General features: G+C 38.3%; 1 protein-coding gene across 1 annotated transcript; it reads left to right on the forward strand.

Moving 5' to 3' along the window:
* Positions 1-973: 973 nt before the first annotated feature.
* Positions 974-11,748, forward strand: nags (N-acetylglutamate synthase). The gene is made up of 8 exons (XM_017461971.3): positions 974-1,491; positions 4,516-4,802; positions 4,942-5,155; positions 5,360-5,540; positions 6,771-6,810; positions 8,489-8,620; positions 8,777-8,959; positions 11,168-11,748. The coding sequence occupies exons 1-8, from the start codon at positions 1,117-1,119 to the stop codon at positions 11,343-11,345; spliced, it is 1,590 nt and encodes a 529-aa protein (XP_017317460.2). The 5' UTR covers positions 974-1,116; the 3' UTR covers positions 11,346-11,748.

An 11,748-nucleotide genomic window follows, 5' to 3' on the forward strand; every position in this document is an offset into this window, starting at 1 on the left:
CAAGTCTCTCAGAGGCAAAACAGTTGACAACTTCTCCTGCAATTTCAGACACACAATTTATACTTCTGTGTCGGACCCATGTGTAGCCTACGGCAGTGGTTTTCAAAGTGGGGGCCGCGGCCCCGGGGCCTCAACAATTTGTTGTGAAAAATAACTAAATATATGATTTTTTCTTTCTCACTCTCAGACAACCACACGCACACACAATCAGTTCCTAATGTAATATAATGTAAAGATGTAAGATGTAATTATTAACAAAAAAGGGGGATATATTCAGAAGTCTGTATTTTAAATGTGTTTTAAAGACATCTTGCAAAAGAGGGGCCTCGGTCAGATGTTAATGCCATTTGGGGGGCCTTGCTCTGGAAAAGTTTGGGAACCACTGTCCTACGGTGTAGCCTGATGTGCACCCATGGCCGTATGCAGGGCTTTAAAAAATAGAGGTAAAAAAAAACAAACTGTTGGTTATAATGTTGTTACACATTCACCTCACTGAGTGCAGTTATATCATGTTTTAAGTTTATTTCTATTTTGATACTGTTGAATTTTAATCAATATTTAATACTAGACAATTATTATCAGCTTCAATCTTCAAATAGAATGGCATTGGGCATGCATACAATAACGACAAAGCTGTAAGAAATTAAATGAAAACTACAAGAAAAAGTGTTAATATTTAGTTTTAAATAAAAATTTTTTTTAAAGTGTTTTGTCATCATTGACCTTTGCACTCGGCGCGATTGGGCATTTCCGCATACTTGCCATCATTTTTGGATTTTCTCCTAAATCCCGCCCATGTCTGAAATTCCGCCCACTTTCGGCGTAAGTGCCGCCCACTTTGAGGTAAGCACCTCCCACTTGGCGGTAAGTACGTCCCACTTAGAGGTCTCTGGGCTGCAGCGATACATACTTGTCTGCTGCGGCACTGCACGTGGACATATCTCGAACCCTCACTGTAAAAGAGGCGTGGTTACCGGTTGTGGCCACGCCTTCGTGTAGACAAATTAGGAGCTACAAATGTGCTCGCAGGTTAGCATAGCATAGGCGAACATACCGCATTGACAGCTGGGAGAAGCAGGAGTTCGCTTCACCGGACACGACTTAGTTGACGACCTCATGGCTAAAGTAAACGGCGGGTCCTCTGGCTGTAGGGCTATCGTAATGGCCGGTCAGTTTTTGTCGAAACCGGCGCCGCCTCTCGTTCAGCCGCAGCAGAACACGGGTCAGCGGAAACTCGCCAAAATTCAGCGGCGCATGCTGTCAGTCAGCTCCGCCGTCTCTGCTAACAAGACACCCGTTCAGACGCAGCTGGACGCGGCCAGCTTCATCCCGCTCTCGGAGCGCGGTGTGTGGTCGAACCGCACCATGGTCTACCGGGACGTTAAAGCGTTTCTCAATGAAGTCGGCGGGGATCCGCGGGAAGCTCGCTACTGGCTGACGCAATTTCAGAGAGCTAGTGTGTGTAAAGCGCCTGCCTTCGCCGTACTTGAGGTGAGTATGCGAAGTTTATTTACAATGAGTTCAATAAGCTGGACACAAACTCACATCAAACTAGCTTCATTTATTTTATACACAAACTTACACTATGTCTGACCAGCTGCCTAAACACAGACTGAGCTGGTCAATCAACTAACTTTCACTAACAGGATCAATACATATGAAACTTTTCTAATTGCATTTCTTAAAAAATAACTTGTCTACAGTGTAGCATTAGTAGTGTTCATTCAGAAATCCAGAGGCGTTTCCTTTCTCCCAGCACTAACCAGTACTATACCAGTGTACCAGTTTACCCAGCCTGGACTGTGGTCTGACTGGTAGCTGGTCAGAATTGGGACTTTATTATTTGTCAGGGTCACTTCCGGGGTCACTTCCGGGGTCACTTCCAGGGGTCACAATCCACCACTACTCTAGTCTGAATGGTGGTTTTTTTTTTTAATAAACAGAAAAATGACAGGTGTGCCTCTTATCTCAGACAAAAAATTTTTTGCCCCAGCACTATATTGCTGTGGAGCCAGGGTCTGCTTATAATACAATAACAGGGTACAACACACCGGGGTCTGATTATAATATAATAACAGGGTACAACACAGCAGGGTCTGATTTATAATACAATAACGGGGTACAGCACACCAGGGTCTGATTATAATACAATAAACCGGGGTCTGATTATAATATAACAATGGGGTACAACACACCAGGTTCTGATTTATAATACAATAACAGGGTAAAACACACCTTTTAATGAATGTCAGCGTATTTTATTTCAACCTCACACCCATCATTTTGCATTTTACTCCTTGAGCAACTAATAACAGCAAAAAATTAATTCACCGTCAAATAACACTAATTCTGAAATATGTTTGTCACTGTCTGTTTCCCTAAACATTTTTCCTAATAAGCCTTACTTACTTTATTTGAAGGATGTAATTTGAGGAATGTCCCTGTAATCGATTCAGAATGCAGAATATGAGCATATGTCACTTAAAATATTGAAATGTTTGAGATACTGACTCAACACACGTTTATTAAGCAGTAGTGAGCACGCAAGCCCGGTAAACTTATCGCTCATAGGCGATTCCCTTTAGCAGGGGAGGATTTAATGATTTGGGGACCATAGGCAAAATCTAGGAATGAGGTCCTCATTTCAGTGTTAAACATCGATATTTAAATTTTCAGCATATGTTATTTAGCATTAATAGCAATAATCATTGGTGGACTGGGACTAAAGTGGCCCTGCACTTTCTGGCCCTGAGCAGACCACCACACCCGGCCCAAAACAAGCCACATCATAACAAACAGGCTTACTGATGGGTAGACCAAGAATAAAAACACAATACAGAAACATAAATGCTTTTTAAGTATCTTTATTCAAAGTAGCACTGAACAGATATCAAGTCATATTTGTAAAATAGGCAAACAGAAACAGAAGAACAGTGTGACAAAGAATATAAAACTATCAAGACCGCATGTTAGCTAGTCCGGGGGCTTCGTCTGGGTGCAGTGTAGGAGAGCTTCATCACTGAGTTGTACATCTCCTCAATCAGGACTGAAACTTTATATTTTAGTACTAACATTAACCCACATCTAATCACACCCCCCCCCCCCCCCCCCCCGCACCAAATAGACCACTACTACTACTACTACTATAATAATAATAATAATAATAATAATAATGTAATTTATTGTCTAATACTATGAATTAAATTTTTATATTAGGCCTATATCAATAAATAAGTCTATTTCACTATGACCACTAACCAAGAGCAAACAATAAGTCGCTGTATGGTACAGTAGGGCGGCAGCTTATTAAAATATTCTTCTTTTTTTCTAAATTACTGTAATATTTAAACATTTATTTGAAGTAGCACTGATCATGAATCCACATTAAACTCGCATATGATTGTGTCTGCAGAGTTAAGTTTCATTTGGGGGGAGAGAGAGAGAGAGAGAGAGAGAGAGAGAGAGAAAAAGAACACGAGATAACACTGCCTGTCCCAGCCTGGATGTTCTTTTAATATCTGATCAGTGGTCATCATATGACTGTTCTTTTTTATATTGATGAACATGGTAAAGATGGACTGACAGCTTGTGCACCACATCACACACATTAATCACTAACTGTGTACCGTACTCAAGTGCATTTATATGGCAGGCATACCTAATAAAATGACGATAGTCATTATTATATTATAGTAATTTATAGAGTATAAATCAGTAGGCTGTATAGTAAAGCTAGAATAATGATGGTGGTGGTGGTGGTAGTAGTATTACTATTTTTACTACTAGTAGTAGTAATAATTATAATAAATCCTTTTCATTTTTTTTAGTGTTCTTGTTTTTTGATTATGGCTCCAAATGAACATGATGTTTTGTGAGATGGCTATTAAAGAATTTCAGAACTGTTGCTCAGACGCACCTGGTATGAGTATGAAAGTTGATGAGCTGAAAGTGCTTGTAATTCCAGATAACCTCTTTCTTCTCATGGAAAATACAATGTTAACACATAGGGAAAAAAAATGTTTTTTTTTTCACCAACAGGTTCGTTAAATTAGTTGAACAAAAGGTGCTTGCAGTATTTTTTCAAAATTACCACAGATTTTCTGCAGGTTTGGGCCAAGAGGTGTCATGTGACGTGATCACAACACGCATTCAGCCAAAGCCCTCTTCCATTCACATGCGTCGAACATGAGTACAGCTAAAAGGTCTCATTTACCAACAAACCTCACTGCGAAAGACTTTCGTGCAGAACAATTTTGTGCGATTGTAAATTTTGCCAATTCTAGTAGTTTTCCACAGAAGAACTCTGCAGTTGCGTTGTAAATTTAGAAAAATGCCGCAGCAATTTCAAGCATTTTTCGCCACAACAATCACAAAATAACTCTGCAAAATCTTTTACAGGTCATCTATTTCCACAGGTGGACACACTGATAAATACTTTGCATATAGAGACGTGCTTTAAAAGCCGACAAGGCAGGCACAGCAGAACTTGAATAACATTTCATCCGGTGTGTCCAGATCGACCCATCAGTGTTCAAGAGCTGTGAGATGGTGCAGAGCCTGGCGTTCGGCTTGTCCTTCCTGCAGCGCATGGATATGAAGACCGTGGTGGTAATGGGGCTTCCTCCTGAGCTGATGAAAGAAAACTGCGTACCAAATGGACCTGTTTCCTCTGACTCCAGAACTGTACTGATTAAATATTGCCAAGCTCTTGCTGAGGCCTTGCAGTATAGCTCGGCTAGCGTCATTCCTTTCTTCAGTGCAGAGTCAATGCTGCGACTTCAGGAGCCTCAACACTGCAGCAGGTTCATCAGCACACTCACCAAAATGCCTTTTAATCCATCCTAACAGACACGCATATACATTCTGCTTGGATCATGAGCAAGTAATATTTTGAGGCTTCCGTGTAACTAGTTCTCAGTTGTTGCTCTGTCTGTGTTCTAGTGGTGCTGCCTCTATCGTGGTAGACACAACCATGCTTCAGTGGAGTCTGGACTGCGGCGCTATTCCCCTGGTGTGCCCTGTTGGCTGTGATACAACCGGCTGCTCCACTCTCCTCAATTCAGTCGACGTCACCGTAGCCATCTCTCGAGCACTCCAACCCCTCAAAGTCATGTTCCTGAACAGCTGGGGGGGCCTCTGTAACCAGAACCTAAAGGTAAGTGTAGGTGTGTTAGTGTGATTACCTCACAGTCATCATCTTGATCTGTTTATACGGTCATTTATTATTAAATCACTGTGAACTTTGCAGAAAAATTGCAGGACCATGTCTTGTCTAATCTGCCACTTTACACTTGTCTGCTTGTTCATCGTTTCTTTAGTAAGTTGATTCATTGTGTATGTGTATGTGTGTGTGTTTCAGGTGCTGGGTACGGTGTCCCTGCCGAGTGACCTGCCGCTCTTGTCCTCGGCTGAGTGGCTGTGTGTGCAAGAGCGCAGGCAGGTCAACGCTATTGCTCACCTCCTCAACCAGCTCAGTCCAGAGAGCTCAGCAGTCATCACTTCAGCTAACACACTGCTCACCGAACTCTTCAGTCATAAAGGTGAGCCACGCAGATACACAATTTACAGTCACATTTTCTTAGCCAGGTAGATCAGTAACCTGTTGAGATTTAAGAAAACTTTAGTGCCATTTTTGTCAAATTTTCAGGAGGTTATTGGTTGCAGGGTTAAACAGCATTAAACAGCATAGTTAGTCTTTTTTTATTTTTATTTTTTATAACTGTGATTCAGAACACAGTTCTGAATCACAGTAATGCCTTCCACTCACTCAAATTTTCAGTTTGCTAATGAACTGAAGTTTATTTCTTTTTTTATTTTGATATAACAGAAGCTAGCTTTTTTTCTTAATCTTTTAATTCCACCAAATGATTTTAACATAGAACACAGGTTCAAAGTTCATTTTGTGGGCAGCATTTAAATGTTTACTGGGGTGGTACTCATACCCAAGAATATTACTGAACTGGAGGTCGATGCTCATGAGGAATGGGCTAAGATTCCTCAGGAACGCTGCTAGAAGCTGTGCATGTCGTTTGCAGCAGGTCATAACAGCAAAAGAGTGCTCTACTAAGTACTAAAGAAGCCTGTCATGAAGGGGTTGAGTAATTTTGAGACTAGAAATCATTATAAGTTGCATTTTCAGTTGAATTTGGGGAAACCACTTGAAGCATTTGTTGTGTTGAAGAATTTCAATTGCTTTTGTTTGATTTGTTCATTGCAAACAGCTGAAAGTCTCTACATTTTGACAATAAACCTGATTTACAATGGGGGTTGAATAATTTTGATAGCTACTGTAAAAATTTCTTGAATGTATTTAAGGTATTAAATTCTTAGGAATTACTTTGGTATTAAGCATACTAGGAAATGAGGACTAATATACCAGTAATGTCTCAGTGTAATTCCATATAATGTAAATGTACGCTGAGTGAACGGTAACAGATATGCTGGAACTGAACTGGCTATTTTTAGAGGAAAGGGAAAGGTCAGCAACCCTCAGCAACCCAGCAACCAGTGAGCTGCTTGACCTCCATCCTTCTTTTTTTTTCTTTTCTTTTTTTTCCCTCTTTTTTTTCTTTTTTTCTTTTCATAAATACATGACTTCGCAGTAAAGTGGCTTCATTTAGTTGCAGTATTAAACCCTTATTTTGAAACCCTTGAAAAGTAGGGTTTGGCATGTCAGTTCTTATGTACATGCATTGAAGAGCATATCTGATATGCTTTTGCAAAGTGGTTTGAGTTATAGGTCATTGAAAATGCCATTTTATCTTTTACAGGTTCTGGCACCTTGTTCAAAAATGGAGATCCCATTCACAAGTATGTGGTTTTAATTTGATTCATTTTAATAAAGATCCGGGATTACTATTTTAGCCAAAATGTCATTTTCTAAATTTAAATAGACAGTTGTATATGATCTTTTTATTAAGCATAATTATTTGTGCAAAATCTGTTCAACTGGAACCTACCAAATCCAAGCATAAAGGGATTTTCAAGTAGAAACAAGTTTTGTAAATTTATTCTAAGAAGAAATCCTAATAGTATCATAAGTATTCAGACCATTTTACTCATTACTTTGTTGAAGCACTTTGTCAGTCTTCGTGGGTTTGATGCTACAAGCTTGACAAAGTTGAACTTGGGGATCTTCCTCTTGAGTACTGTCAGATTGGATGGTGAACATTGTTTTTAGATCTGTACAGAGATGTCTTAACTATGATTTGAAGTGTCTGTATTTTGGTCCACTAGCAGCTGTAATGTTGAGATGAATTTGGTGCCTGGTTTCTTCAAGATGGAATTCTTGGAATTCAAGGCAAAGATTCATTTAGGTTTAATCAGACCATTTGAATCTTGTTTCTCTTGGCTTGAGACTCCATTAGGTGCCCGGTGGCAAACTCCAAGCAATGAAGTCATGTGATTTTTACTGAGTAATGGCTTCTTTGTTGTTTTAGGTTCTCCGATCTCCAAGCAGGATCTCAAGAGTTGTTGGTGTTAAAAAAACAAACAACTTTTTCCATTTAAGAATAAAATAGACTGGAGTGTTCTTCCAGAGATCAGTGCAGAAACACTATCCTCTATGGACAATTCATTTGTCATTAAGTCAAACTGTCAGCTGTGGGGCTTAATATAGATAGAGGTGGCCCATCTCAAGTCATGTCCGCCCACTTAAATTTTAATCACTGAAAACAATTTCAAGCGTCATTGCATCTGGTCTTAACACGAGTGATATTTCATTTTGTTTTAATTTACAAAACCTTGTGAAAACCTGTAATAGTGAATTATGGTATTTCTCAATATCTGGGTGGTATCAGTATTTTCTGAATGTACTCCAAGTACAGTCATGTGGGGAAAAATAAGTACACCCCATTGAAATTGTTGGCTTTTTTGACGTATTTGGACAAGCAAACATTTGCTCATCTTTGAAGTAGTACCTATTAAGTTGATGTACTTCAAGGAAATAAACCACAAGGAAATTTTGCTTATTTAATCATTTATTCAACAGAAATATCAATAGGTGTGATATTCGTCTGTGGAAAAAGTGAGTACACCCTTGGCCTCCGAAGCTAGTATTCCCAGAAATATTTAGCAGAAATAACTTCTTGTAGGCATTTTGAATAATTGTGCAAAAAACCGGCATTCCCTAAGCAAGTTCTAATCACTGGCACCCAATCTTGAATGGATTTGAAGGTGTTATAAATGTAGGGGTATACTTATTTTTCCATGTGACTGATCTGTGTTTTGTTCATTTAAATGTCAATTTTTTTGATACAAAATGTCAATTTTATGTCCTTGGATAGTGCATCACCTTTATTAATAGGCACTGTTTCAAAGAGGATCAAATGTTTGTCCAAATATGTCCAAAAAAACCCAACAATTTCCTTGGGGTGTACTTATTTTTCCACATGACTGTATACATAGTTTAAATGTATTAGGGACTAGATGAGCCTGACTTTAGAGGATGCTGTTGACATTTTACGAGATTATTGTCACTTTCTGTCAGGTACAGCAGCCTTGAGGGCATAGACATGGACCGTCTCCTGGCTCTGATTGACCAATCTTTTGGGAAGACACTAAAGGAAGATTACATCAGCTCTCTTAAGGACAGACTTCATTCCATCTATCTGTCAGAAGGGTAACATTACCTTTACTTGCATCCTCAGACTTTTATTCAAATATGCTGTACACACAAGTAAAGCAGCGTATCCTTTAAAAGAAGTCAGTGAAATAACTTTATGTAGTAGGATGAATTTTGCGAGTAGTACTGTGTTGTGAACTTTCTGCTCCTCAGGTACAGCGCAGCAGCCATCATCACCACAGAGCCGGTCAGCAGTGGGATTCTGTATTTGGATAAATTTGTGGTGAGTGACAGTAAACAGGGGCAGGGCACCAGTCAGATCCTGTGGGAGTGTATTCGCCAGGACCTGGACAGGCTTTTCTGGAGATCCCGTGCAACAAATCGTATCAACCCATGGTTAGTTAGAGACAACACACACGCACACGCACACACACACACACACTTTGTTGTTAAAGTCCCTGAGCTGAATTTTCTGAAAGGGTTGTTTTTACTTTACCAAACCTCTTCCCTTTCTCTCTCTCTCTCTCTCTCTCTCTCTCTCTCAAAAAAAAAAAAAGGGTACCAAAGTATACTTTTCCTTGGGTTTGGGGTGGTACCATCAAGGATACATCTTTTGAAAATTTCGTATTTACATGTGAAACTAACATGAATGATATATATAATATAATATAATATAATATATATATATATATATATATATATATATATATATAAAATAAATAAATAAATGTGTGTGTGTGTGTATATGTGTATATATATGTGTGTGTGTGTGTGTATAAAAAAAAAATATATATATATATATAAATAAATAAATAAATGTGTGTGTGTGTGTATATGTGTATATATATGTGTGTGTGTGTGTATAAAAAAAAATATATATATATACATACATATACACACACACACATATATACATTTATTTATTTATATTTAATATATAATAATATTATAATATATATATATATATATATATATATATAAATAAATGTATGTGTGTGTGTGTGTGTGTGTGTATAAAAAAAAAATATATATATATACATACATATACACACACACATACATATATACATTTATTTATTTATATTTAATATATAATAATATTATAATAATAATAATATATATATATATATATTGTGTATATGTATGTATGTATGTATGTATATATATATATATATATATATATATTTTATATATATATATATATATATATATATATATATATATATATATATATATATATATATATATATATATATATATATATAATGTATATGTATGTGTATATATATATATATATGTGTGTGTGTGTGTGTGTGTATGTATGTATGTGTGTGTATTTGTATATGTATATATGTACCTACAGTAATCGCTTTATCCTGGTTTGGGTTGAAGTGGTTCACACATGCATTCACACATATGAGTAGTTTAGTGTAGCCAGTCTGCTTAACTGTATGGTTTTGGAAGGCGGGAGGAAACCAGAGAACCCAGAGGAAACCATACAACCATGGGGGGAACATCTGAAACTTTACACAGGCAGTAACCTGAGCTCAGGATCGTATAAAATAACATTTTAATCAACTGTAGTCTGAGTTATTTGCGTTATTTATATAATTGTTAATCCAGCAAACACAGTTGGCATTTGACTCAGCTTTGGTTATTTTTGGGAATCATTTTATAACTTTCTGGAAATGTTGTTTTGGTTAACAAACTCTGCGCTGTTCCCAAAATGTCCTAGATGTCACACTGGTCCATTACAGTGCACCAACCATTTACACATAGGGGTAATGTATCATAGCCAAACCACTGCCATGCTGTTTTTGGGCAGTGGGAGGAAACCAGGAAACCCACAAGGGCACAGGGAGAACATGAGACACTCCAGACAGAGAGTAACCTGAGCTCAGTATTGAACCAGACGTGCAACACAAGTCAGTGCTACCCACGGCACTGCTCTAATAATAGTTAAAGGTACATATTTGGGTCTTAAGGACCACCGATATACTTTTTAAAGCTTTACTCTGAAAGCTAATTAAAGTTTCGTAACATGCACCTTCTTAAGTAAAAGTATCTTTTGTAGAAGAAGAAGCCTTATTTGTCATGTACAGATTACAGCACAGTGAAATACTTTTCTTTGCATATCCCAGCTTGTTAGGAAGTTGGGCAGAGAGGGTTAAGGGCCTTGCTCAAGGGTCCAACTGTGGCAGCACTGGGACTTGAACCCCTGACCTTCTGACCAGTAACCCAGAGTTTTAACCGTTGAGCCAAACATTATAGAAGCTATACCCTTGATGGTATCACCCCAGTGACAAGGAAAAGTACCGTCTGGTACCTTTATTTCTGAGAGTGGAACAGTCCATCTGATTTACTGAATGATTATAAATTTACTATAGCAGCACGTTTAAATTAAAGATGCCCCACTGTTGAGTTTGTATCCAGGTTGTGATTAAACTGAACTAGAATAGAATTTTAGTTCAAATTTTCCTGTTAACTTTTTTTTTCTTTTCTTACTTTTACTCTTCTGTTTAACCTGCACTCCAGCATAAAGAGATACCAGCCGTAGCTATCCATCTTCTCATTCTCTCTCACGTCCCAATTTCTATTCCTCAGGTACTTCAAGCACTGTGATGGCAGCTTCGTGGACGGCTGCTGGATCGTGTTCTGGTTCGGTCTGTCAGATATACGTGATTCATACGAGCTGGTTGAGTATGCCAAGCAACTCCCTGACTCGTTCTGCCAAAACTCCGAGAGTGACCCATCTATCCAGCAGGCGCCCGCTGGGTCTTAAACACCTCCCACTGGATTTCACACCCTGGATTTCAGCATAGGCATCCCTGTGTGCCTTTCACATGACCCTGATGTATAGCATTATTTTTAAAATTTGGTGTTGCTGAGAGTGGCTTCCTACTTGGGTTTGCTAGTTTTCATTCTGATTTGATTTTAGGTGAAGGTTGTCCATTCTGGCAGTCCTGCTGTTACACTGGAGGTGTACAGGATATTATCGAGGACTTTCACCTGGAAATACAAAGCATTAAAATTCCTCATAAAAAATGTTTACAGTATACTCTCCAGCAGATTGTGTCAATCGTACACTGTGGAACTGTTCACCATTTGTGGATTATGAAACTTAAGAACTTATTCTGATATTTTTTATTATTATTTTGATATTAAATGGTCAAGGCAACCAGTTA

This window comes from Ictalurus punctatus, chromosome 2 (assembly GCF_001660625.3).
Source record: "Ictalurus punctatus breed USDA103 chromosome 2, Coco_2.0, whole genome shotgun sequence".
Taxonomy (NCBI): domain Eukaryota; kingdom Metazoa; phylum Chordata; class Actinopteri; order Siluriformes; family Ictaluridae; genus Ictalurus; species Ictalurus punctatus.

What these genes read in the sequence shown, in the direction of transcription:
- nags (XM_017461971.3), top strand. Translation starts at nt 1,117, where the DNA reads ATGGCTAAAGTAAACGGCGGGTCCTCTGGCTGTAGGGCTATCGTAATG. An exon ending in GAGCCTCAACACTGCAGCAG is followed by an intron (nt 4,803 to 4,941) that starts GTTCATCAGCAC and finishes TCTGTGTTCTAG; the next exon opens with TGGTGCTGCCTCTATCGTGG. An exon ending in TCCATCTATCTGTCAGAAGG is followed by an intron (nt 8,621 to 8,776) that starts GTAACATTACCT and finishes TCTGCTCCTCAG; the next exon opens with GTACAGCGCAGCAGCCATCA.